The sequence below is a fragment of the Lepidothrix coronata genome, unplaced genomic scaffold, assembly GCF_001604755.1.
Source record: "Lepidothrix coronata isolate B3197 unplaced genomic scaffold, Lepidothrix_coronata-1.0 Scaffold301, whole genome shotgun sequence".
Classification (NCBI taxonomy): Eukaryota; Metazoa; Chordata; class Aves; order Passeriformes; family Pipridae; genus Lepidothrix; species Lepidothrix coronata.
This window is the reverse complement of record NW_016690481.1, coordinates 194,503-222,075: the sequence shown is the minus strand read 5'-3', so window position 1 is coordinate 222,075 and position 27,573 is coordinate 194,503. Positions and strand designations below refer to the sequence as shown.

The 27,573-nt window shown below is 48.9% G+C and overlaps 1 protein-coding gene across 1 annotated transcript in view; it reads right to left on the bottom strand.

The window, feature by feature from the left end:
- ANTXR1 (anthrax toxin receptor 1) overlaps positions 1 to 27,573 on the bottom strand; it is a 104,872-nt gene that overhangs the window by 25,298 nt on the left and 52,001 nt on the right. Inside the window, 4 exon segments of the mRNA XM_017837336.1 lie at positions 5,251 to 5,418; positions 5,916 to 6,011; positions 13,865 to 13,906; positions 24,493 to 24,588. Coding sequence (XP_017692825.1) covers positions 5,251 to 5,418; positions 5,916 to 6,011; positions 13,865 to 13,906; positions 24,493 to 24,588 — 402 coding nt within the window.

Below are 27,573 nucleotides of genomic sequence, written 5' to 3'. Positions count from 1 at the left end.
CTCAACCAGTGCATGGAGCCAATGGTTCAAAGCTTATTTGGGAGTTGGAGACATGGGTGGAGACAGACAGACACACAGAATGCATAGAACTTGTTTCCATAGGATACTGGGAAAAGACTTCCCAAGGTGAGAGCCAGGAAAGTCTGTTATTCTCAAAGCAAGAAGCAAGAAACTTCTCTGTCAGATTCTTCTGCATTTGGACAGCAGAACCCCTCAGACCTGAGGGAAGCCATCCCTTCTATCCCAATCCATCTTTCCTCCTACAGCAGAGCTGGTGGTAGCTCTTGATCTCCTGTCCACTCTGACAACTTCAGAATTAAGTACCTTTTTCTTCCATTTTTCCTTTAGGAAACCAGAGGCAAAATGACAATTTTCCATGGAACAAAAAAAGTCCTTTTTACTCTGCAGTCCTAATTTCCAAGAACGTACCAGGATTTCTTGGGAAAAGCCAAGAGCTCCATCTTTGGGAGTCTGAATGGAGCCTCAGGGTCTGCCTGAGACATCTGGGTGGAAGGGAGGGAGTGTGCATATGGAAAGGATGATGTTGGTTGAAGAAATGAAATGGCAATGCATCCATGTGGAAATATAAGCCCTTCTGTGCTCTCCAGTGGATGGGCTGGGCCTGTGTCTGGGAACTCCTCTGCAGCTGAAGCACAAGGTCACTTGGAGAAAAAAGAAAGTTCTGGAGGCAAATAAAGCCTTGAGTCCTTTTAGATCTGAAGGCCAGAAAAAAGAACCAGTGAGGGCAGATGACAAATGAAGGAGGGCACAGTTCCAGGCTTTGCTTTAACATGAATCCATTTTCCTCTGAATTCGTGGTTAATTCAGCACCATTTTGGCCCTGGTACCTGATCCCACAGTGCTCTGAGACCTGGTGGTGTCAGTCAGAGGCAGTTTTGTAACCTGTCTGTAAATCCAAGCTGCACTTGGGCCTCTTCCAGCAAGGCCATGTCAGCTTTGTGAAGATGGACAGGAGGGACAAAGGCTGGAGAACGTTCCAGGGACACGTGGATCAGTCGGGGCAGGAGTGGCCCCACAGAGGATTCACTGGGGTTTCTTTTTGAGACCAACACTTGTTGCTTCAAACTTAGGTTGTAGTGAAGTGGGGGTCAGTCTCTTGTTCCAGGTAACAAGTGACAGGATGGGAGGAAATGGCCTCAAGTTGTGCCAGGGGAAGTTTTAGATTGGACATTGGGAAAGATTTCTTCTCAGAAGGAGTTGTTTAGCCTTGGCACAGGCTGCCCTGGGCAGTGGGGGAGTTACCATCCCTGCAAGTGTTCAAAAAACACGTGGATGTGGCACTTGAGGACATGAGTTAGAGGTGAACATGGTGGTGGTGCTGCACTGTGGTTGGACTTGAGGACCTTAGAAGTCTTTTCCAACCTTAGCAATTCCCTGATTCTCTGATTCACTTCCATCCACGTTTTGTGCTGTCCCTCCCTGTCAGATGAACTGGGGATTTGGTGAGTTGCTTAAGAAGTTTTTAGATTTGTCATTCTCCTTGGATTATCTGCACTGACTTTTCAAACAGCTGAAATGACATTTTAAAAGCGGGATAATCCAGCTGGCACCATGCTAAGGAGTCACAGCAGCAAATCAGGATAGCAGTAACAATAACCACAGTCCCTTAAGTATCAGTAGCCACATTTGGTAGCAAATAAATCTCTGGAGCATTTCAAAAGGGAATCTAATCCACTCTCAGCTGTCTACCTGTTTATAGACATGACTCTGGGAAGATTAAAAAACAGAGGGAAGAAGAACTCCATCACATAAACTCCAAAGGGCTGAACACTCCAAGTACAGGCTGGTACTTGTGCAGCATGGAGAAGAGGAGGCCTGTGGCCAGCGAGATGACTGGCCCTAAAATGTGAATTTCCTGGCTCTGTGTCAGATACAAGAGACCTTGTTTTGCTGTTCCCGAGGTTTAATTCATCGCCCTTCTCCTTTACCAAGGATTTTTTAAGCAGCTTGTTACATGCATATTTATCTCACTCCCAAAGAAGTTTTTCCACTAGCCTGGTGGAGGGGGTGGAAATTCAACATCTCCTTTAACCAGAGGAGCCAAGTGCACTTGGAGCAGGGGGATGAAGGAACATTCAGGCTGAGTATCAGGAGCCATTTCCTGTGGGTGAGGTCTGGGAGTCTGTGAATATCCCCCCCAGAAGTGGTGGAAGCCTCTGTGTTACTTCAAACCCAGACTGGACGAAGCAGAGAAGGATGGATCCACTGCAGCAGTGCTGCCCTGGGGAGGTCCAGCCCTGGGGAGCTCCCAGGTTCTCTCCCCTCGCCTCCCTTGCCATGGCTCCATGAAAGCTTGCCTGAGTAATGCCAAAGTCATCTCCAGGTGCTCCCAGGACAAGAGCTTCTGCCAACAGTGCTGAGGAATTTGGCCAATTCTGCCAATTCCCTGTAGGACAGCAGGATCCTGCTCCATAGGAATTCCTGGTTCTTCCTGGTTTTGATGAGTGCTCATGATTGTACGTGGAGAAAGTGCTGGATGCAGTTATCCTGTCTCCATACACTGTCCTTTTGGGTGTGGCTCAATCAGGGGAGTGGTGCCAATTAATTATTAGGTAAATTCTTCTCCAGGCTAAATACTAATACTACATACTATCCAGATGTGGAACACCCCAAAGTTTTGGGAGTGTTTGGATATCAGGCCTTGGATTGGAACTGTCCTTTTCCTGTATGCACTTGGAATGGTAGATAAGAGAGATATTTCTAAAGGAATTAAGAATATATATCACCCATGAGATACTCTTAATATTTGTAGGCCCCCTTATAACTGAATCATTGTTGTTATGAAGCAAAAGCTGTTCCAGAGTCAGAACTGAACCTGAGCCCTACATACATTGAATCTTTCCTCCAAGACTCTCTTGAACTTTGGAGAACTTCCAGCTGGGATACAAATCTGCAACAAATCTGACTCCTCTTTTCAGAACTGATTTCCCACCATGCAGAATAAACCCTGAAAAATCACTGAAGGTCTCCTGTAATTCAACAGCTTGAATTGGGAAAGGGGAGAAACTCAGCAGCACCTCGTGTGGGAAAGGCCCCAGCTCTCAGTGGGTTATCTCAGGGAGTTGTGCCCACATGGGTTCCAGCTGCCTGAGCAGGAATTCAGGGCTCTTGGAGTTAAATCAGTGCTTGTCAGCTCAGTGGCAAAAACCAGCCCCACTGTGTCTGTCTGCTGAGTGAGGTCACTTCCAGGAGCACACGGGGGGAATCTCCCAGATGGAGCTGGTGTGTTTTACAAATGCACTGATGCAAAAGGATAAAGCAGTGCACTGAGGAACAAAGGAGCAGCTCTGTGGGACTGGGTGTGCTCCACTCCCCACCCCGAGCTCACAGGACTGACTCCAACCTGTCCCAGTGTGGGATGAACAACCTTCATGGACACACGGTGAAGTCATTACAACACAACTGCAAGGCTCTGCTCTCAGATGACTTCCCTGTGCATCCTGGGCATTCCCACCACTGGATCTGAACCAGCTACAAGATCAATGGCCGAGGAAAGCCAAAACATGTGACTTGCCCAAATTCCTGTGGGCACTGCCTGGAGCTGAGCAGGAACAGGATCCAAAGCAGGGAACCCCGGGTGTACTGCAGCGTAGGACATCTCACTGCCTTAAGTTTTTTAATCAAGTTTAAGGTGAGCTCTATGCACTGCAATGTTCCTTATGTGTTACACACACCCCCTTTGCAGGTAAATGGCCCATAGAGGGTTTCTAAGACCCTAAACCAGCACTTCAGCTCTTCAAACCCAAGTTCTTGTGGTGCAAGGTTTGCACTTGGATATGAATTGGGTGTTTTCAGTCTTTTCTGAGCCTGATAACTACAGTGCTGCTCCAAAAACCCCAGACTGAAGAGACGAGAAGGGCATCAGCATTTCCCAAAAGAGATAAACCTGAGATTATTTTCCCCTTTTCATTAGAGCAGTCACACAGTTGTTAAGCTGCTCTCCTTTCCTGAGGACAGCTGAATTAGTTCTGGATGCAAGAGATCAGCTCTTTGATGTTGCAGTGCCCCCACAGCACTCCGGGATGGTGCAGTTAATACCTGTTTGTGTGGTTTGTTCCCCACAAGCAGCATTCCCACGTGCAAGGAAGAGCTCTGCTCCAGCTCAGCTCTCAGTTGCTCTGTTCTGTTCACTGCCAACCGTTTGCGCCAGTGAGGACAAGCTGGGGAACAGCTGCCTGTCCTGGGGACAGATGGCAGGGAAGGGGAGTCCCCCCATTCCTGGGATCCCTGCTGGGCAGGTTTGCACTGATGTGACCTGGCACTGGGGGGAATTTGACCTTCCCCCTCCGAGGCTCTAATTCATCCCAGTCCTTGTCCCGAGGTGAGTGTGCTGCCCTGTGAGCCCTGTCTGCTGGCACACACCCATCTGCTGGGCTGCAGCCCTTGGTCTGCTGGGACAGCCCTCCCTGGGGACATTCAGCAGCAATTTGCTTCCTATTTTCCCCCTCTTTCTAAGGAGAGGATTACAGAATCATGGAATTGTTGGGGTTGAAAGAGACCTCTGGAAATCATCCAGTCCAACTTCCCTGCCCAGGCAGGGTCACCTGGAGCAGGTGACACAGGAACACATCCAGGTGGGTTTGGAATGTCTCCAGAGAGGAGATTCCACGCCCTCCCTGGGCAGCTGTTCCAGGGCTCTGCCACCTCCGAGGAAAGAAGTTCTTCCTCATGTTGGGATGGAACTTCTTGTTGTTTAGTTTATGGCCATTGCTCCTCATCCTGTCACTGGGCACCACTGAAAAGTCTGACACCATCCTCTTGACACCCTTTTGAGATATTTATATGCACTGATGAGATCCCCTCTCAGTCTTCTCTTCTCCAGACTAACTAGGCCTAGCTCCTGCAGTCTGTCCTCATTAGAGGACAGTTCCTTAATCATCTCTGAAGAGGATGCTATTGATTCCCTACATCTCAGGGAATGTGCAGTGTGGACCCTTACGAGTGCAGTTGAGTCTGAAAGCACTTCCCAGAAGCTGCTACAACACCGGAGGAGATCAGGGTCCTGTTCTGGCCTAAGAAAGAAAAGCAACCCCAAAACCTGCTCGTCCAGGTGGGAAATCCCCACTGCCCCACGTGGCTGCTTTCCACAGCACATCAGGTGACTCTCTCGGGCACAGCTCCTCCAGCAGCACCTGGAGGCCTCAGGTTTGTGATCCTGGCCCTGGGTGTGAACCCCCAGCAGGGATCTCGTGGAAGCCCCCCAGCAGCACAGCCCCGGGTTGGACGTACCTTGATGGGCGAGTACCACCTGCGTGGGGAGGAGGGCCTGCGCATGCTGCTGGCCAGGCTGCGGGGCTCGGGGAACTCGTACTCCTGCTCCGGCATCTTCACCCGCGCGTTCTTGGCCTTCTCCAGCTTGGCCCCTTCCTCCGTGGAGCCCTTTTCTCCCCAGCGCACCTGGAACGGGGCCAGCACAGGTTAGAGCAGGACCTGCTGCACAGTCACCTCCCTGCTGGGACGGCCGGGTCCTGCTCTGCACTCCCCAGGGGCCAGAGCCAGGGGAACAGCAATGCACAGGCTCTGCAGCTTGTTTCTGGACCACACCCCAAACTGTGAACTCCTCCTTCATTGTGATTGATCAGGAATGTGAGAGTGGGGAAGATTTTCAGAGAAACTAAACCCATCTCCCTGTACTGTGTATGGCAACACTGCCCCTGTGTCCCAGGCATGGAGGAGAATCTTGCTTTAGTGCAGGAAAAAGATGATCCCATACTTTAGGAATCTATGGTTGGCTCTCAAATATTCCTATACAAAAAACAACTTGGGCTCAGAGGTACCAAAAAAGCTTAAAGAAGTTTGTGCTTATCCCCTGAGTTTCCTCCTGGGTAAATTGCAGAGGGAATCACAGCTCAGTCCCCAGATCAGTTCTGGTTCATGCCCTGGGATTTAATTACCTCCATCCGTTTGATGCCTCCAACTCCTCGTCCACCATAGTAAGAGGCATCTACTGTTGGCCATTTCTTCTTTGGAAGGCCATCATCATCTTCTTCCTACAAAACAGAGGGAAGGGGTGGCATTGTGAGGAAGAATGACCATGGATGGAAAGGAATAAACAGTCCCAGGCTGTGTTGAGCCTGCTGGAGCCAGGGCAGGCAAGGTTCTGGTCTCTCCTCTTAATTTTCCAGAGGATGTACACTCATGAAAAGAAAATGTTTCATGATATAAACACCACCACCACTTGAAAGGTACAGGCCAGCTCCAGCAAGAACGAGATTTTTGTCTTTTTGTGTTGTTTTTTTCAGGAGACAGTCTTTCATCATGTTTAAATTCACGGAAGTAAATTGTTTCCAAGTTGCAAAATCATTGAAAAAGCCACCAAATTAACAGTCAGCAGAGCTCAGGAGCTGGGGTGTTGTGGTTGCAGGGCTGGGTGATGTGCAGGGACTCACTTCTGCCATCATTTCTGCCTGTGAGAGGGGAGGCCCAGCTGCTGCTGCTCGGGGCTCCCTGTGCTGCAGGAACCCTCCAGGGCCCAGAGAAATCATCATTTTGGAGTTCAGAGCTGACAGAATGGGGGGAAAGACCAAGACAGCAAGGCCATTTGCTCCTGAGTAATGGCAGACTGGGGGTGCCTTTGGGAACAACCCCAGCAGGAATGCCCAGCATGGAGATGAGGTTTATTGGGATGAGCTGGCCAAGAGTAATGGGATGGAAAAGTCCCAAGAATGGAATTAGCTCCTATAGTGAACTTGTGCCTCAGCTGGAGAGGCTGCCCACGGAAGTCCGTGTGGTCTCAGGGAGTCCTGTGGCTTATGCCAAAAGAAAGTCAGGCCCTGTGTGACAACACGAGGCTGAAATTCTCTGTTCTGCCCTTACACACTGCAGGCACCTCCCCCACCTGCTCAGCACCGCGGTCTTGTGATGACATTCGGATATGGGCAAATTAACAGCTCCAGAAAACCTCCTTAAGTTTATTTAAAAAGAGTCTGCTAAAGCTTTAGTGAGTGTACTTAATACTCTGTATTCTCCGTTGCACTATATATAGGGCAGAGTGTAAGTGGAGCTCTGATAGTGCCTTTCCCTTTAATTTCTACAGCTCAGGCTGTGAACTGGCAAAGCAGAAAAGCAGAGTTCATCAAAAACGTGAAGTATTTCCTGTGAAAAATGTGGAGAGAAAAGAAAAATGGTCCCTCTCTCTTTTTTCTTCTCCTTTTTTTAATTTTTCACAGGGATTTGGCAAAACTCCAAAACTGAGGAGCTTTCCAAGACGGGAAAAGCCAAAAATACTTTGAAATTGAAACTCCCCAGCAGGAAAACTGAAAAACTGGGGGGAAAAAAATCCAAGACAAACTGCACTTTTCATGGTAAGCAGAAGCATTTCTGTTTATCAAAGTACACGTAAATTGGGCTGCAAAATTTGTCCTGATCTAAAGGAAGAGTGAAGGTCTTCACTCTGTGTAGCTGATCTCTTTCTCTCACTCTGGGCAGAGCTGCTGAGGCTCTTTGCTGCAACCCAAGAACTTAATATCTCTGCATGAAGTTTTCCAGGAGGACTTTTTTAAAAAAAAAATAATTGAAGCAAAGCCATCTAAATATTTTCCTTCAGCAATTCTCTTTCTCTCTCTTCAGTTTAGCACAGACTGGACTTCTCACAACAGGAAATACCAGAGTTTAGGAAATCTTCCCCACAAGCCCTTAAAAGCCCTGCAAGTCCCTTCAGTGTGAGAGAGGAGCCAGAACAGAGCGAGGCACAGGGAGACATCAGCGGCCACTTGAAAAACAAAGGAGTCACAAGTTTTCTGCAGAATGAGTCTGTTTACATGTTTGCAAGGGCACGGGAGGTTTTGCAATACAAGCAAAAAAAAAAAACCCAAAACAACGCCCCCCAGCAGTGCTGTCCTGCACACTTGGTCAGTGGGTGAGGAGCTGAAGGAAAGCAACTGGAAACGGGGGTCAGGGGAGGGAAGAGCAGAGAAATGGGGAGCAGGAGGGAGACGATCCCCCTGCCCAGCCAGCACCCCAGCCCAGTGCCCTGTTCCCAAGGGCTGACCAGGGCTGAATTCTCCCTTCCCGGCTCTGGTTCACCTGCATTTTTCTACCTGTGGTTACACAGGGTTTGCACCTGAGGCAGAACTGCAGCAGCAGCTCCAGCTCTGACCCAGCTGCAGCACAAAAAACAGCCCTGGAAAATCCAAGTGCATTTAAGGATGCTGGAAACCGACTGTACAGAACTCGGCAACTTTCCACCCCCAAAATCTGCTTTAGATGGAGCTAGAGTTTCTCTTACAAAATCAGAAGGAACAGGACAGAGCTGCATTTCACAGTCAGAGATCCAGATTCATCACTGCTGGACTGCAGAAAACAAAGATCTCTGTTTATCTCAGAGGCCAGGCCAGGCTCTGGATACTCTGACCTTGACCTGAGGGAACCTCATCTGTGGGTAACACAAGGATAATTCAGGCTCCACAAGGGACATCTGAACCACTCAGGGTAAGAATTCAAACTAAATTTGGCTAGATATAAAAAAAAAACCCGCTTGGACAACTTACCCCTCTCCCCACCCTTATAATTATTTTCCCAGTTGTCTCTGCAGTGCCTGAATTTTGTCAGAATTCAGCATTTATAGAGAGCTCTGCCTGCACCAAGGGCTGAGACAGGACAGGACAATCATTCCTCTGAATAAGAGATGCTATCATTGAATTTTACAGCTGAGAGAACAAGGAGGTGAATCCATTGTCCTCAAGGCTCCTTTCTGCCTCCTTCTCCCAGTGCTGGACTCATTTCCAAATCCCATGGCCACCTCTCAGCTGCAGAGGCTTTGTTACACTTTGAGGACACCTTGCTCTGTTCTCAGGGAACTTTTCCTCCTGCTCTGGAAGGTTTTACTTGGTACATTATTCCCTGCCAGGCATCTGAATTGCAGCTGCATAAACTCATCACTTTGGGTTCTCTTGTCTCTGCCTGTCACTGGCCCAAACCTCTGTCAGAGAGTGCTTGGATCATCTCGGAGGAAACGTTCTCCTGGTGCTCTGCCAAGGAGCAGCTGAAGAAAGACCCCATGAGGCACCAAAACACTCACACACACAATCCCAGAATGGTTTGGGTTGGGAGGGACCTTAAAGCCCATCCAGTGCCACCCCCTGCCATGGGCAGGGACACCTTCCACCAGCCCAGGTTGCTCCAAGCCCCGTCCAACCTGGCCTTGGACACTTCCAGGGATGGGGCAGCCACAGCTTCTCTGGGCAACCTGTGCCAGGGCCTCCCCACCCTCATGGGGAAAAATTTCCTCCCAGTATCCCATCTAACCCTGCCTCTGGCAGTGGGAAGCCAGTCCCCCTTGTCCTGGCACTCCAACCCTTGTCCTAAATCCCTCTCCAGCTCTTGGAACCCTTTTAGGCCTTGGAAGAGCCTCTGAGGTCTCCCCAGAGCCTTCTCTTCTCCAGCCTGAACAGCCCCAACTTCAACTTGATATCAGCTCATCCTCGGGACACAAATGTTGAGCAAAGCACCTTTGCTGGCCTTGCTGAGCACAGGAACTGCCCGTTTGTGTGTGCACAGATCCTCAGGGGTCCTGCCTGAAGTGATGTCCTCCACATGCACAGTGTGTGCACAGACCAGAGGAAGGAAGGATGTTGAGCTGCTCCCACTCCAGAGCTCAGACCCTGAGCTACAGGAGGATGAAATAAGGTCTGATAAGGTGAAGGGAATTACCACCAGTGCTCCCATTGCACTGTGATGTGATTTATTCCAAATTCCACAGCCTGGGCACTGTGCTGGGCCTGCCTGGATATTTCATCTGAAATTTGGCCGTAAAACTCCACATCTTCATGGTGCAATACCTGCACCTCAGCTGCTGTCAATAGCACCCCCCTTTTTTTCTTTTAAATGCCTGTCTCTTGAAAGGTTCTTTTTCTCCTCCACCCATATTTCCATAACTCGCTGTAAAAGGGGAGTACAGGGAAGGAAAAGCACTGGCACACCACTGGGGCCTGGCTTTATTTCAGGAACAGCAGAATAAATTTCCTGCCTTGATGCCTACAAAAAATTCCTAGCAGATCCTTTCTCTGGAGCTTGCTTTGCTACCCCCCCAGCAAGGCTTTCCAGGAAAAGAGAGGAAAACAGTTTAGAAAAGAATAATGAACAGCAATAATTGAGCGATCCGGTCCAGTGGAAGGTGCTCCTGCCCATGGGCAGAGGGGTGGAGTGAGATGGTCTTTAAGGTCCCTTCCAACCAAACCAGGGTTCAAGCAGCTCCCCAGGCAGATGAATCTCTTTTAGTAATTCTCTGGCCTCATGAATGTTGTGGGAGAAATTAGTTCACAGCAATCAAAGTGGATTGAGCTGAACAGGGGGTTTCATCCCTTGGCTGAACAACAGTGAGTTAAATCCTTCCTTCCCAAGCTGCCTCCCAGCACAGTGACAATGGTCTTGTCTCTCCAGGACCTTCTTGTGTGTGTTTGCTCTGCTGTATGTGGGTAAGAGGACAACAGACATAAGAATTATCCAATTACAGGCTGGTTGGTGGCTTGGCTCTGGTGCCACACTCCGGGGCACTGTGGAGCTTGGGTGACAGAGCACACGGAAAAAACGGGTCTGAGAGGTGAGGAAAGGGAAGTTCTGGTCACCTGGACACCCTGCCTGGCTTTGCCAGGGAGCTTTGTGTCCCTGATCCCTGCTGTGGGAACCAGTGCTGCCAGGACAGGCCCAGCAGTGTGGTTTAGCCTCTGTTCACAGGGCAGGGCAGCAGTGAGGACAGTGGGTGTCTCCTGGGGATGCTTGGGAGGGCTCCAGTTTATGCACTGCCTGCAGTCAGTCTATCCTTCTGTGGGCCAGGTAGTGAATAGGGAACTGTTGGAAGCTGCAGAGATCTGCAAGTTGGGATTTTTTGATGCAGAAGATGTGTTGCTGTAGTAGAAACAGCTTTGGCCCTGTGGTAAACTTCTGGGCTGAGCTGAGCAAGAGTTGTTCCAATAAGCTCAGCCTAAAGGTGATGGGACACATGAATAAAAGCAGCTGTATCTTCCTCCAGCAGGGCTAGAAAAAGCCTTCCTATTCACTGGAAGTAGAAGAATGTGGTTTTGATCCACCTTCAGTGACTAATCCCAGGCCAGAAAGGTGCTCTCTGGCTCCTCAGCCATTCCCCTCTTCCGCTTGGCATTAACTCAACCCTTCCTGGCTGTAAGTGAAACCATCTGTCCTGCTCTGGGCCCCACCTCCTCAGCATCCCGTGCTGTCTGAGCAGCTCAGGAGTGAGCTGATGACATTTGCAATTTCTGAATGAATTAATTGGAAGTTTGTAGCCAATAGTGATTTCCTTCACCAACAGCAAGCATGTCTCCAATATGTCTCCAAAGGCCTTTAAAAGGGAGTTCAGTAAAACCTTGGCTGGTCTGACAGCAGCACGACTTTCCCCTCATTGTCACAGGATAATGCATTCTCCTTGCCTCCTGTGGGCCTCAGCTAACAAATCTGCTGATGCAAGAATTCCTCTTGTCTTTTTGTTTGACCAAGACTTTTGGGAGAAGAAAAGCAATGGACCTGTAACCCTGCTGCTGGAGGGATTAGCCCTCTGTCATGCTGGAGAGGAGCAGTTGCTGGTTCTCTGCAGGGGGGAAGGACATCTGCATCACCTGAGGAAAACTGGATTGTAGAAAACCAACTCCATCTTCCATTTGTTTTGAGGAAAGTAGAAAATCTGGAGCCTCCAACCTTCTGTGAAAGCATCATACGACTGCCAGTCCCATTCTGTGGACCAGTGTCTCCAAGAGGACCAACATAATGCATCTTTTCAGAGCTCCTGCTATTTTTCCACTAGTGGGAAGCTCTTCTGTCTGGCAAAAACACACAGTACAAGTCCCAGCTTCAAGCCTTACTGATTTCTGAGCACTGTTCTGATGCTAAAGAGCTTCTAAAATGGGATGAACTACATCTTCCTTTGGAAGAATCCTTTGGCTGCTAAATGTGTTCGATGGGCTTGAGGATAACTGAGCACTGAGTTGGGGGATGTGCTCTGGTGGGAAGTACAGCTGAAATTCTACCATCAGAGCAGCCCCTACAAGGTTGGCACATTGGATGGATGGATGGCCCAGCCCTGGAAGTGTCCAAGGCCAGGTTGGACAGGCTTGGAGCAACCTGGGCTGGTGGAAGGTGTCCCTGCCCATGGCAGGTTGGAATGAGATTATCTTTAGGGTCCCATCCAACCCAAATATTCCAGGGTTGTTGTAACCAAAACTTGCCATCCCAGAGAGCAGAACAGCCAAAAGAATGTACAGATCCCCTCTTGCATTAAAGAGGCAGCAGGTAAAGTACAGGTCCTAGTTAATGCCATGTTTCAGGTACTGGGCAGTGCTCTCTCTGGGCACAACCAAAGCCTGGACAAGTTGAATTTAAAGCTCTCTGCTGCAATGAGTTTATTCTGCAGCAACTGCTCTCATTTGCAGCACTTGCTGCTTTGACAAAAGGCTTCCTTGAGGTGATGCACGACTTCCCTCTGAGCACAGGGATGTAACTTCCCCTTCCACTCCTTGGCCAGGGAGCCAGCATTCCAGAATGATGTATTTTAATTAATTTCAGCAACTGAATCCCTTGGCTTGGAGGCATGTGTGATGCAGAACAAAGCCATGTGCAATTTTAGGTTAATATTTCCCTGTTCATTCAGAGGACAGAAGCTGACAAAGCTGGTGGATTTTCATACAGCCCAAACAAATGTCTGCTCAGGAGAACAGGCCAGATGCCTGTAGAGGGAGGCATGGGGAGCACTGGGGCCAAATGCAAATCCCCCTTGGCTTCACAAATGATCTGATTTAAAATTTTGCTTCAGGCCTGTTTTGAAGGGGGCAAGTGCCACCAAGGTGGAGGTTCCAGTGCTGCCCTGAATGATTCCTCTGTGCCCAGTGCAGGGAAAAGGATTCCAGCCCCACAGGCCTGCAGAGGACTGAGCTTTCAGAGTGTCTGTGTGCCTTGGCTCAGACCACACTCCCTGGGCCAGACTGCATGGAGAGCAGAGAGCACCATTTCGGAAGCTTTTCCACTCACAAGCTGAAGCAGGCAATGGATTTGTCTCCAGATGCAGAGAACGAGGCAAACCAACCAACCAAATCACTCTGAGCACAGATCTAAGGCCAGTTTTACTTGCATAGCTATGAGGAACTGATCCAAACCCCAGTGAAGTCAATGGAAAAACTCCCATGGCCACCAGTGCTCCCTGCACAGAGCCCAGGGACTGCAGTGAGATCCCATGTGGAAAACAGCGGGAGCAAAGCAGAGACTCATTGCGTGCTGGAAGCAGGAGGACAGAGAAAGAGCAGATGGAAAACTGGGCATGTTTCTGGGCACAGTCTGCTGATTAAGTAATGGTGACACAGCTTTAACCATTTGTGCCTGGATTCGTCTGGAAATAGTAGGCAGAATTAAGATGGAATTTTTAATATTGATTTACCATTTGTTGATTATTCTCCATTAAAACTTCCCTGGCTGGTGCAGCTCTTCTGCCATCAAGATGATTTTAGTGGGGTTTTACATCTGCTCCGAATCTGCTCCACTGTCTTCAGACACATTGCAAGGACCACGAGCTGCCTTCACTCACAGCAACTGTGGCCCAAGGGATCAGCTGCCAGGAGTGGTTATATATCCTAAACCACCAAAATCATTACTGTGCCATTCCAGGAAGGCAGTTAAACACATGTTTAGGTTCCATTAACTTCAAAGTTAAACACAGGCTTAAGGGTTGTCCCTTCTGTGAGTCACAGCCCGACTGGTGCTGTTCCAGTGAGGTGTTGTCTGCCCCTGTCCTCCTCCACTGCCTGCTCAGGGGAGGTCCTGCACACACAGATCTACCTTTTGTGGGGACCCTGAACAAACCTTGTCCCAAACACTGAGCAGATCAGGTGGCAGAGTTACTCACCTCACTGTCTTCTGCCGGAGGTGGGGGAGGCTCTTTGATGATCTACAAAGATCAAAAAGAAACAGAATAGTGAATTTATACTTTGTTCTTTAGCACAATTCAAATGTCACCAAGAAATGCAAAAGAGAAAACCACAGGATATGCTGCTGGGATCATCTGTGAAGTGTGTGATCACAGGGTGGCTGGGGTGCTCCTGGAGTCGCTGTCACTGAGAGTAGGAGGGGAGGCAGGAGGTGTCCCAAAGCCCTGCCATGGAGACATTCCTGGTTACAGCTCCAGAATCACCTTGCTCCTTCAGTGAGGTAACAGCAAATTCAGAGCCTTACATCCTTGATCCTCCAGCCTCCTAATCCCAGGAGTTGCCACAGTCAGTGGTGGCTCTAAGCAACACACAACAGTTGATGTTTCACCTGAACAACCACACTAAAATCAGCATCTCCTTCTACTGGACTCTGCACACGTGTACAAATCCTGCCTCAAATAATTTACAGTCTGAACAAAGGCTGGAAAGTGAAACCAAGATGAAGTAAAATGCCCTGGAGACACTGCAAAGCAGTGAAAACCCCCAGCCTGTCTCCCAGGCCATTCTTTCTTCTTCATTCCAGAAGGCTGTGCCACCCCATGCTCTTCACAGTCATGCTTTTCACATTATCAGGTTAATAAAATCACTGTCGTAAGCTTTAAAAAATATAAATATATATATATTTGAGGCTCTCCAAGGGTTTCTAATAGAGAAGCAGGATGAGGTTGTGGACTGGTCCAGGATATTCTCCATAGAAACCATTTCAGTTGATGTGGGCGTGAGGTTATTATTTCATGCAGAAAGTTTGCATCCAGGGCTCTGCAGGCAGTTGGCTGTTCCCAGAGCCCTCCATCCAAGAGCAACAGAGGCCCTTCCAGCGGGAACAGTCGCACACAGGCACGTCAGGCCCCTCTCCCCGCCACGGGACCCCAGAGCACAGCCCCTGCCCGCCCAGCCCCGCCAGGCACGGCAGTGCCCCGGGGGGATCTGTTCCTGCGTTTACGTCCATGTGGACGGGGCAGCTCCTCCTGCACACACCAGCCCATGAGGCAGATGTGTCAGGGGCTGTGCTCCGGAGGTGCCAGAGTGTCCCCAGCTCCAGGATGGGCTGTTGGGGCAGAGGCTGCCCAGGCACAGGGTGGACACGTGTGGGCTCCAAAATCACCCCTCAGAAAGAGACACAGCCCCCAACAACAACAGCCGGGCTGTTTAAATGCAGAAAGGGAAAATGACAATCACGTTAAAGGTCCTGAAGATATAAATATTTACAGCAATGCCTCTCACTCGTGTTTTTCCTGCTCAGATGAGCTCACTGGTTTTATTTTCCTCTGCAAAGCCCGAGTCATGCAATGTGGCCCTTAATGAAGAGCATGTGCCTCTGGCAGGAGAGATGGGGCTGGAGCAGTTTGTGTCCCAGCCCAGAGCAGTGGTGGGTGTAGAGCTCTGCCTCTGCCTCCTCCTGGGCCACAGAGCTTTTATTTTCGGTGGCCTACAACACCCCGGGGAAACTCTTGCTAAAGAGTCTTCGTGCTTTAGGAATCAGCTTTGTGTGCACAGAAGCACAGAGCACATGTGGAAGCCTGGAATGACACGTGAGGAGTGTGTTGGGAGCACAGCAGGACTGGGGTCAGATGTGGCTGTGCCCCCACAGGCCCCAGTAGGGAGGTGGAGAGGGGATGGCTCCGAGAGCTGGGACTGACCAGCAGAGCTGGGGAGTGTCTGTACAGCATCCATCTCTGCCCAGCCTGAAATTCCTATTGTCAGGCAGGACAGAAACGATGAAAGTGATGAAAATGATGAAAAGTGATGAAAATGATGAAAAATGATGAAAAGTGGATGGAAAGTGGCTGCAGTGTGTCCCTCAGTGAGCCCCACAACTCAGGAAGGACATTGAGGGGCTGGAGCGTGATCCAGGGAAGGGAACAGAGCTGGCGAAGGATCTGGAGCACCAGGAGCGGCTGAGGGAGCTGGGGGGGCTCAGCCTGGAACAAAGGAGGCTCAGAGGGGACCTTCTCACACTTTACAACCACCCTGAGGGAGGTTATAGCCTGGTGGGAGTTGGCCTCTTCTCCCAGGCAACCAACAACAGGACGAGAGGACACAGTCTTAAGCTGCACCAGGGGAGGTTTAGGTTGGACATTAGGAAGAATTTCTTCAGAAAAAGGGTGTTCAGGCATTGGAAGGGGCTGCCCAGGGAGGTGTTGGAGTCCCCATCCCTGGAGATGTTCAAAGAAATACTGGACGTGGCACTTTGTGCTCTGGGCTGGGGGACAAGGTAGTGTTTGCTCAAGGGTTGGACTTGATCTCAGAAGTCTTTTCCAACCTAACTGATCCTGTGATTCTGTGAAAACTGGATGGAAACTTGTCTTCATCACAGCACTACTCTGTGGAAAGGAAATCTTGGGTATCAGCATGGTTTCCTCAGAGTGCTGCTCCTTGGAGTAAGACGGAGACAACGTAATTTCTTACATGTCTCTTGATACACTAAACAATGACCCAGAGTGTGCAATGCACCAACACACGTAGCACTCACTTGTCAAGAGACCTCCTTTTGAACCAAAGCCCTGAATCCAAACGCACTGGATGCTGAGAAACTTCAGATATCTGATCCAAAATGTACCTGCTGGAAGTGGCCTCATTCCCTCCTGGAGCATTCCCTGCTCTGGTGGAACATCGTGGGTTCCAGTGGAGTTTCTCTCATTTGCATTGGCATGAAACATCAGGATAATCCATCCAACACATTTGGTTCAGCTAAGCATCCAAACACAACTTCTCAACCAGTATCACTGGAAACTCTGGAGATTACAGGCTTGGAAATGAGGGATGGCTGTTTTCCATACGTTTGCATTCCTTCTCATAACATATGCGGACACGTACACGCAAACTGACTTCTGTAAACAGATCAAGTGTTTTCTATCACAGGCCAAGAGGGAAAAAAAAAAAAGAAATTCCTTCAATTTTTCAGTGCTTTGCACTTCTAAGAGTAACTGAACACCCCGTAAGTTGGCAACGTGGATTGGTTCATTTGGACACGTCTGGAGACGGAAAGAGTTCAGTCCTCTGGGCCTTTGAGCCTGTACAACCTCTTGAAGGTCAAGCCTCACAAAAAAATACCATTTCTGTCTCCCTGCCCAGGTCAGGAGAGGATTTTGTTCTCCAAACAGCACAAATCTTCTCCTTCTCCCTTTTGGATTCTTACAGTTACAGCTGAATGTGCATGAGACCCCTATCCCGGGGCACTGAGACCCTTATCCTGGGATACTGGGATCCTCATCCTGGGGCACTGAGACCCTTATCCCAGGACACTGAGACCCTTATCCTGGGATACTGGGATCCTCATCCTGGGGCACTGAGACCCTTATCCCAGGACACTGAGACCCTTATCCCGGGACAGTGAGACCCTCATCCTGGGACACTGAGACCCTCATCCTGGGACACTGAGACCCTCATCCTGGGGCACTGAAGACAATGAAGCAAAGGGGATGTTGGTGCCATCCCACACAAGTGGGCAAAGAGGTCCCAGAGGAGCCCCAACCCCCTGCTCCTGTGGCACAGACAGAAACAAGAGCCCAAGGACAAGAGAGGAAAGGCCATGGCAGGGCCCCCGTGAGGACACAGCCTGCAAGGCCACCTCGCTCTGCTCTGGCTGCCCCTCTGGCCTCCAGCTGATACCCAGGGCCCTGCTGAAGGCGTTCAGCTGGGAGAGGGCCTGGCCAAGCACAGCTCTGGGGAGTTTGGCTTGGCAAGGCTGGAGTGTTTGTTCATGTGTTCTTCAGCTGTTTTGATAACCCCAAGCCATCTCTGTGATTGCTGTGCAACTGCATCTCCTGCCCCTGGCTTTGGAAGAACGTGATTGTCCAGCCCCGTGTTTCCTCACCAGGTGAGGAGCACCTGAGGGGTTCCCCATCATCCCCATGTTGGAAAAACCTTGCAATGTGGTCTTTCCTTCCCAGGTGGTAAAGGCCTGTGGGCTGGAGGGGTTGGCCTTTGGCTTTTCATGGCAGAGGAAGGAACTTCAAGAGCAGTTGCAGCACTTCTACACCCCGAGCTGTGAAAATGCAGGACAGTGAAGTAATTCTTTGCCTTTCCTCACGGATCCCAACACTCATGTGACTGACACAGGTCTCTGTTAGCTGAGCCACCCCATGCCTCAGATCCGTGGAGCAGCAGCTGTTTCTGATGGATAACCCAGTGTCAAAGCAGAGGAATGCTATCAGCCACCTCCTGGAAGGTTAAAAGCATTGGAGAGGATGAATTTTCTGTTGCCCTGAAATTTCTGTAGCCATTCAGGCATAAGAGAGCACATGTTGAATCCAAAGTTTGCATATTCCAGGAATGTGTCTAGGATGTTTTCCATCCTGGGAGCCCAGAAATCTCCACCAGCTCACACTGTCCAGCAATCACACACGCAGTTACTGTCCCTGGAGTTTCAGATGATAAATAGGGGCAATATGTTTCTTGTCAGTGAAGCTTTAGGATGAAACAGATCATCATTTAAAATGAAGCAAACAGTACAAAATAAGAAATAAAGGACTTTGCCTCTAATTAGGACTAAAATTTGGGAAGGGAGTATACAGTTTAACTGAGCAGATCATTTTGTCCTTATTTACCTTCACTCTTCTGCAAACCACAGAATGCGTATTTTTGCTGTCCTAATAAACAGGGATTTTTAATAGCATTAATTCTGACCCATCTGACTCATCTTTATTTTTTCTCCTTTCATATTTATAGTTTTGACCTCTCAGTCCTGTGACAGTTTCATAGTTGAGGTATGAGTTGGGTAAAGGAACATTTCCTTTTTATTTCTGCCATGTCTGCTGTGTCTTCTGAGTATTCTAATCCTTGGAGATTTGGTCTTCACTTCCAAGCTAATACAAGCAGGAGCCTGTCCTAGTTTCTTCATCTGCAATATAATGCAACCTTCTTTCTAGACATACAAGAGGTAAGAGAAGTCCAATGGAAAGCTAACTCATCCTTTTAAGTTCACCTCTCTTGTCAGCCTGGGAGCAGATCCAGAAATCCCAATTTTAACTCATTAAAACTGTAAGAAAAGGCTGTTTCATGCTTAAGATTTGGAGGTGAAGTGCACAAACCAAGTTCAGTACAGGACATGAAATGTCAAAATCATCCACTGATGAAAGACAAGACATCGTGGAGGGGAAAAGCCTCCATTTATTAACCCTGGTACAGTTTGCAGCTGCGAGGGACGGGCATGGAGTTGTCCAGGGAATGCACGTTAAAAATGCAATGCCTGCAAAGGTTGTTCCTTTTCCTGGGCTATTCCTCTCACAGATAAACCAGGCCAGAACCACTGGGGTGTGCTCCAAGTGTCTGACCCACTTTCTTTGGAAGACTATATAAATGAAATTCCTTTTCTGGGCTGAAGAATCCCCCCATGGCCTCTTCCAGCCTTGCCCAGGAGCCCTTGCTCTCCCTCACTGATCCTGGGGAATATTCTGGTTTAGTAAGACCACGTCCTAAGGAGCTATTCCTCCTTAGCTGGGCTGAGCCAGCTTTCTTTGGAAGAGGTGAGAGGTGGTCAGGGAAAGCAAACAAAGGCAGAAGTGGTTTTTATGGAGTGAATTACTTGCCATGCAGGCCCAGGGCAGAGCTCAGCAGTGCCTGCCCTGCTGAAGGACCTGCTGTGGTCTGGAACAGGGGCTGCTGAACCCGGGCAGGATTAACATCACTGGCCTCTGGATCTGGGCTCAAGGAAACACATCAGCAAGGGAATTGTCTGGGAATCTGAAGTCTGGGCACAGCATCTGAAGGCAGATGCCTTCCCAGCCTCAGAGGGCGCTTTCCAAAACGGCAACTCCATGAACATCTTTCAGTTTGGACACTCCACAACTTTGGAGAATATGGATTGAGCTTTTTGGTAAGGACACATCAAGGCACCGCAGTTCAGTGCCTGGCCCCCACGCTGTTCCACCAGCCCACGTCTCCACCTGGGCTGCTGTAGAGCTGGTGGCATCAGCCCGGGCACTGGGCCTTTGCTGGGTTCTTTTGGGGATCAGTGCCAGCCTGTTTAAACACAACCACTTATCGAATGTTATATCCATATGCCAACCACTCTGATCTGATTGACAGGAGCCTGAGAGCAGCACTGAACTGCCCTGGGTACTCTGTGTGATCCATAAGACCATCCTCATCCTCCTGCTGCCCTTTGTGCCCAGCACTGCAGAGTCAGAGTGTTTTTTACACTGCCTTAAACCTGCAACAGCAGCGCTGCCTCCAAGGGTTTGGGAAGTAAATGGAGATGCTCATTCCTGGCAGTGTGTGTGGATCCAGACCCTGAATGTTCCACACAACAGTTATCTCCAGTAAATCCAGTGATTCCAGGTGTAGAATGTGGGACACTCCCTGCTCAGATGGGTGCTCACCTGGACAGCCCAGAGCCGGCCCAGATGCAGGGCCTCCAGGGCTCACAAACAATCTCTGCCTTCACACTTCTGCTTTCTCTTTTGCTTGGTTTGTGTTAGTAATGTTGCAGATGATTCATGATCCTGTGCTCCCTTCTCCCACATCATCATCCTGCAGCAGAGCTGTGCCCTGTGTGCACATGGGAGCGGGTGGGAACAGAGCACGTGGCCCCTCGCAGGGAATCTCCATCCAGCCAACAAGGACCGTGTCATTTTATGGCTCTTTAGGGTTGCTGTAGATCCTATGCATTTCCTCCCCTCCTCTTCCTCCAGTTTAGCCATGATTTTCATGTGGTTTTAATCTATATTTTCTGTATTTTCTCCATCCAGCTCTTTATTTCCAAAACTTCTGGTCAGCTGCAGTACAGACTGAGAGCCAAACAGATTGCTGGGTTCTTCCATGCTTCCTTCCAGAAAACAGCTTTAAAGTTAAAACTGGTGTTAGATGCTTAAATACCAACACCTCATTTATCTGCCAGCCACACCCCTGCATTTAAAATGGCTGCAGTGGGAAAAGGAGGGAGATTGGGCAGATTTTCTGCAGGGGCAACTAACACAGCCCAGCCTCGTGTCCTCCCACTCAGGCCACCCTGGATGGCTGCAGAAGGGAGGCAGAGACTCATGTTTACTTCATAAACCCGTGAGGAGATGTGATGCACAGCCATGTGGGAAGATGCACGTGGGGAAAAGTCTCAGTCTCAGCTGCCCCTGGGAGATAATTCCACTCCCACCCCTCGAGTGCCCTCACTGAGCTCCAGCCCAAGGCTGGGCCAGGCTGGCTGTGGCCATCCCTCCACCTGATCCAGGGCTAACCTTTGCAAAGCATGGCCCAAACAGCTCCCTCATCCTGCCAGGACCCATGTGCATGTGTCCATGTCCATGACACGTGCTCAGTGTGGTGCTGCACGTCAGCACAGGGAGCCCATCCCAGCACAGGGAAACCATCCCAGCACAGGGAAACCATCCCAGCACAGAGCAGCCTTCCAGTATTGTATCAATTATACCTTCACTATACATCCAAACACTTCAACCAGCTCTATTTGCAAGCCAATCTAACAATGTGCCTGCAAATCCTCCCTGAGATAGTTTTGGAGGCTCATTATCTCTTTGGCTTACATCTACATTAAAATCTACTTGGTTTACAGCAACATTAAACCTGAGGCTTATGTTGGCCTCCTACCCAGAACAATTCCACCCTCGGGCACCTGAACAGCCCCTTGCACACACAGTTACAGCTGGGGGTGTTTGACTCCTCCAGGTCGTGCTGTGCTCAGGAAGGAGGAGGAATGGGAAGACAACCCCTAACTCAGGGAGGCCGGGATGTGGTGTCTGCTGTTCCCCACAACTGCTCAGCTCAGGAGGAGAGGGGTCACCCCATTCCAGATGTCTGTGTACAGGCCACCATTCCTGTAAGGAGTCCAGTGGTGGGAATGTCAGGGCAGCAGAATTAGTTCTTTGTTTTCTGTTGTTGAACAAACCTCCCAGAACCTTCGGAAAGGTTCGTGCCTGCCTCCCATGCTTTTGTAATATCCCCCACAGGTATCCAGGGTAATTTTGCCTGTGCTGGTATCAGGCACAGCAAAGAGTTATTATTGTTCTGAGCCACCAGGCAACAATTGCCTCTACTGTAAACCGAGTGGTAAATTCCAGACTTCATCCCAGAATCCTTCTGAGACCAATAAACTTGGATACATTTGGAAACAGCATTCCTTTATGGGTGAGTGCCAAGGAGATACTGGGTTCCAGATAAACCTCCAGAGTGAGTCTATTGACTTCAGTCCATTTACTCCAGGGATAAAGCTGGCTTGGTGTCTTTCCTGAAGAACTGCCGGATAATAATGACTCCTATTTAATTAAAAAGCATGCCAAGAGGAATTTCAGGGTTTAGAAATGTGCTTGTCACTCAGAAACAAATTTATACTTGGTAAGAGAAGAGTTTGTTGTTTTTTTCCTTCTTCCCCTGGACACATCCCCAGTTATCTCCAAACGTCCCCGGGCTGGGATCCACAGCGATGGCTCCGGCTCTGCGGTTTGGTTATTCGAGGTTAGTGCTGATGCCTCTGGTCTCTTGTGCAAGCCAGTTCCTCTGCCCTTAATTCACTCCTGACAACTGCATTCCTTCCTGTGCCACTTCCAAACCAGGCCAGAGCTCTGCTGGGCTCCCTCTCTGCACACCCCAGACAGGCTGGGCTCTCCTCCACGGGCTTATCTTTAATTTCACAGAGTTTTTGGGTGAGCAATACACAGTGAGGTATCTCAGCTGCTGATCTGCTGCCAAACACACCGGGCTACCCCCTGGAGAGGTGGAAGAGATTTCATCCAGGCTCTTGGAGGAAAATCTTTCCAACAGCTACAGGGATGTGTTTGACTTACACTTGGAAACCATCAGTGAGATAGTCCCCACTCTGCTAAGAGGGAATGTGGGAGGTAAAGGAGGAGAGTGAGGAAAAGCTTTTATCTACAACAAATTTTTTAAGTACAGGATTTAAATCTGGAAAACATTAAGTTTATAAAGTTTCATGTGGACAGAGACTGCCTCTCTCTGCTGGCCCACCTTGCTTATCTGGGCTGTATTTTTACACTTCACAACCACTGTCCTCACACCGTTCCACTCAGCAGACCCACACTACCCTCCCAGTGCACAGCTCCATGTCCCCTGCACTGCTGCTTTTATTTATGCCTTTTTCTCATCAGCTTCACCTTTCTCCTGTAACAGAACCTTAACCCAGCAGTGTCACTGAGAGCCTTTCCTCTCTATCCCCCCAGTTCTGCTCCAGTACAAACATCTGTACAGGGCACATCTCCACTGACTTCCATGCAGATGTGCCAACAAAGGAATTGGCCCAGTTCCTCTGGGAATGTGCCATCTAGTTTAGACAAATAACTCTGAGCAACCTACCACGCTGTTAATGCTTTGGCCAAATTTAGAACCAATCTTTTTTTATTGTTCTGAAAGTCCAAATAAATATTTTTTCCATTCCAGTTTTCTTCTCAGGACAGAGGTGCCAAACTACTGTGAAAAGAAGCGTTTTATCCCCTGCATTTCCAGCCAGGAACAGAAATAGACAACGAAGATTTTTCCTGCGAGATTTCCATCCTTGTTCTGGGTAAATTCATCTCAACACAAAGACTCATCCTTCATTTTGCCTCCAAAGCTCTCAGCACTGGATTGCAGGTTTGGGACAACATGGTACAAATTTACAACTCTGGGTATGCCATTTGAAATCAAGAATCATGATGGTGACCCAGCAACTTGAGCCAGTTTGGGCAGCCTGAAAAGCAGCATCTGAATCATTCCACGCAGCCACTCACCAAAACAGTCCAATTCTGCTGACATTTCTACATCTCTAATTCTTGTTCTATATTTGCAGCACAAACAAGACCCAGAGCAGCAGCAGAGCTTCCCTGTATTGTGTGTTCCCCGATAATCAGGATCCTTGCCCTGATCCTCAGAGTGCCAGGGAATGATCAGCAGGGATGGACAGTGCTAGGACAGGTCCTTGCAGACAAACACCAGGGCACGTCTCGAGTCCTGTGATTTCCTTTTTGCCTCCCTTGACCTCTTCCTTCTCCTCTGTTCTATCTTGATTTTCCTCTGTCTTTTTAAGGTATTAACCCTGTGATTGTGCTTTTTAACTTCTGTGAAAGAGCCTGGAGATAACTCTCAGTGAAGCACAGTTGTATTTCCACTGGAATTGTCACTTGGGTGTTTCAAAGTGCTTTCCAGTCATAGTGGGTCAGGAAACAAAGTTAATCTTGCAAAAATTTCCGCATTAGAAATGCCTTTTCCTTGCACCTGAGGCAGAACAAGGACTGCAGCCTGGGCTGGCTGTGCCTTTCCACAGGAGCCCTCCAGCATGGAGATACCAACACCAGGGTTAGACAACACAGAAGAGCCCTTCCTCCCCAACAGGCATTGCAAGGAATACACTTCTGCAAACCCTTTCCATTTTGTGACCAATAAATACGACTGAGAGGCTCCTGACAAGGCCTGGATGTTGGCAGCATTGCTGTTCCATGGGTGTGATCCAGAGGCTGGGCAGATGGAACAGAAGCCTAAAGCAGTGCCAGTGGTGGAAGAAATGCTGCCCCATCCTGTGGAAAACTTTGTCCCCTTCTCCCACATTTCTTACATTCAGGCAACACTGAATTGCTGTTTTCTGCTGATGATTTCTGTCACTTACCACAGTGCAGCAGAGAGGCCAGAACCACCAGAGCAGAGCCAAGGCCAGCAGGAGGAAGAGGATCAACAAGGCGATGGCCAGGATGGTCCCATCGGACTGGAAGAGAAACACCAGAGTGTGTGAGCAGCACTAACACAGAACTGCCTCTCCAAGGTACCTCCCTGTGCACCCTGCTTCCAGGGACATCCCACTCTCCATTTATTGTCATTTTAATGACGATAATTATCAATGCCATACTCCATTTATTTGTCAGACAAAATGCAGTTTTCCTCTCTCCTCACACATCAAACGTGGCACCTGTCCCTCCCCCCACCTCACTGCAACGAGACCCAGAGCTCTCCTTCACTTCATGGATTTTGCCTTGCTTTTCTGAACCTCCCAGTTACATAAAACATTTAGTTCAGTTCAGATTAAAACTAATGTAACATTCATCAGAGTATTGTGAAGACTGAAAAAAGATTTAAAAAGGAGCTCACAGCACAATCATGGAATCATGGAGTGCTTTGTGTTGGGAGGGACCTTAAAGCTCATCTCATTCCACCCCCTGCCATGGGCAGGGACACCTTCCACTAGCCTAGGTTGCTCCAAGCCCTGTCCAACCTGGCCTTGGACATTTCCAGGGATGGGACATTCATCCATCCATTCATCCATCCAACCTCTCTGGGCGATGTTTCACTGCGGTTTAAACATTCTCCTTTGCAACTCTTTTCCCCTCTTGCAGTACAAACTCTAAAGTGATGTTGGCATTAAAGTTGACTCCAAACACAAAACTTGCAGCCAGGTCTCCAGGGCCCCTGACTTGGGTCACCCTGCTCCTCTCAGCAGGGCTGAGCCACAGAAGTTCTGCCACGAGCTTTCCAGGGAGATTTGAACACACACACCACCCCAACAATCACAGGGAGTTTCCTCCTCAGAAGCCATTAACTCCAGAGGATCCTCTCTCCAGCTGAGATGCTCCCCCCAGTTAAGATCCATGTGCAGTTCTCTGGTGTCAGTCAGCACTGCAAACTGCTGCACAGGCCAGCCCAGCTCAGCAAGCAAAACCCAACGTGCTTCATTTCCTGCTGCTTAGACTCAACCCCCAGCAGCTGTTCCTGTCCTGAGGTGTGCCAGCCTCCCCACACCCTCCTCCCCAGCACCATCATCCTGTTCCCAGGCCAGCAGGCAGGCCTGACTTCAGGCTCTTGGAGATGTTCCTGATGGCAGAGCAGGCATTCCAAACCCCCAGCTCAGGGTCAGGATCCCAGTGCCAGACTGAGGACACGGTCAGGGCAGACTGACCTGTCGGGGGGAGATCTGGGTGCCTGCTGAGCTCACTGTAACTCAGGGGCCAGATGACCTCCCATCATACCAGAGGGGGAGAGTAATGGAAAAGCAACCAGGCTGAGAGCATTTTCCAAGCTCTCTGCTGGTGCAGAAAGAATTTCTGGAGAACTTGGATCAAGACAACCTGATCTTTGACACTTGGAAGCTAAAGAGAGGTAGTCCACACAGGAGAATAATTCACCCAAGGCATGTCTGGAAATGGAACTTGGACCCCACCACAAAATAAAAGCTCATTTGAGAAGACAGAGCTGTACATTTGGGGCTGTTCCTCCAGACAAAGAGCATAAAGGCACATCCATCATCTGCAAAATGACACCTGCTGATAATCAGTGCTTTACAAAATGTGATCTCAACTCTCTGCTGCCATGAAATTGTAGGAGAAATAAAGCTTTTTATGTCTAATCATTGTCTGCCCCTTTAGACCCAGATTGAAACAAACATTTTGTCATTAAGATATTCTGAAATCAATTTGCAAATATACAAACCAAAGTGGCCTTGTAACTGTTTTCTGGGGATTTTTTTTGTTTGTTTTTAAAAATAGAATTTATTTTTACTTTTCTTCCCCCCAAGACAATCTGTGAAAACCAACTTAGGATACCCCAACACGTGTTTCTGCCCCAGCTCTGAGCTGTCCCTGCTGCAGCGAGGCCGGGAGGGAACCCCAGTGAGTCACACCAGGACAGAGCACATGCACACCACAAACCCTGCCAGAATAATCCACAGTGCACTCTTGAACTGCTTTGGGTTTGGTTATCTTTATTTTGCCAGTTTCTGCCAGAATTTAGCTATCACTCTGTGCAATATCTATGGTTTAATATGGCTGCAGCTATGCTTAGCTAGAAACTGCCACTTAGCCAAGCTGAGTGATGAACAAGAAGGAAATTCTGCCTGCTAAAAGAGTTTTCAAAAGTTCCTCTGACATTTTGAAATCTCTCTCCTAATCTTATATAGCTGGTGAAAGGGCTGAAGCATTTCAAATGTCTGCTTTCATTCCTTTCTTTTTAATATTTTTTTGTTTTGGTTTGGTTTTTTTGAAATGAAAATTTGGAAGAACAATGCAAAGGCTCATGGAAACACTGACCCATGGAATAATGCAATGAGCTGTGTGTAACACTCAGTGAATACAGGCAATTCAGACCAAGAAAACAACTTTCATTTTAAAAAGAGAATTTTTACAGTAAACTAGAGAACTTTCCATTAAAAAAAAAAAAAAATCTATGGAGACAAAGCCCAGATAGTCCCTAAATACACAGTTATCTGTGATCAGTGCTATTGTCCCATAGGGATTCACCTTGACTTCTCACACAGAGATAAAGCTGGTGCTGGTACCCTCATTGAGATCAATAAGTTCAAACCCCAGCACACCGGCATGGTGACAAAAGCCCGACAGCAAAGGGACCCTCAGAGCTCGTTCCAAATGAAGTGGGAAAGTTTGGTACTTCGCTTCCCAACAACTGTTGAAGTCCTGGACGATGCCTGGAGCTGCTCTTTTGAAACACCCTGTTATTTTATCGAGGAACAGTCATATAAAAAGGAGTGGGCTCTTTACATACCCTTTCAAGGTCCTCCACATCTGACATACTAAAACTCTGCTGTGTAGACTGTGAAGCAAATGAGCTGGTGGAGAAAGCAAGGCAGCCGTGCCTTGGAGCCTCCTCTGCCCTGCCAGGGTCCAACAAGGCCAACAAAGTGCTGCAAGTGCTGCTGGCACTGGAAGTGTAATGGGAAACAAGCTCTGGAAGATATTGTACAAGA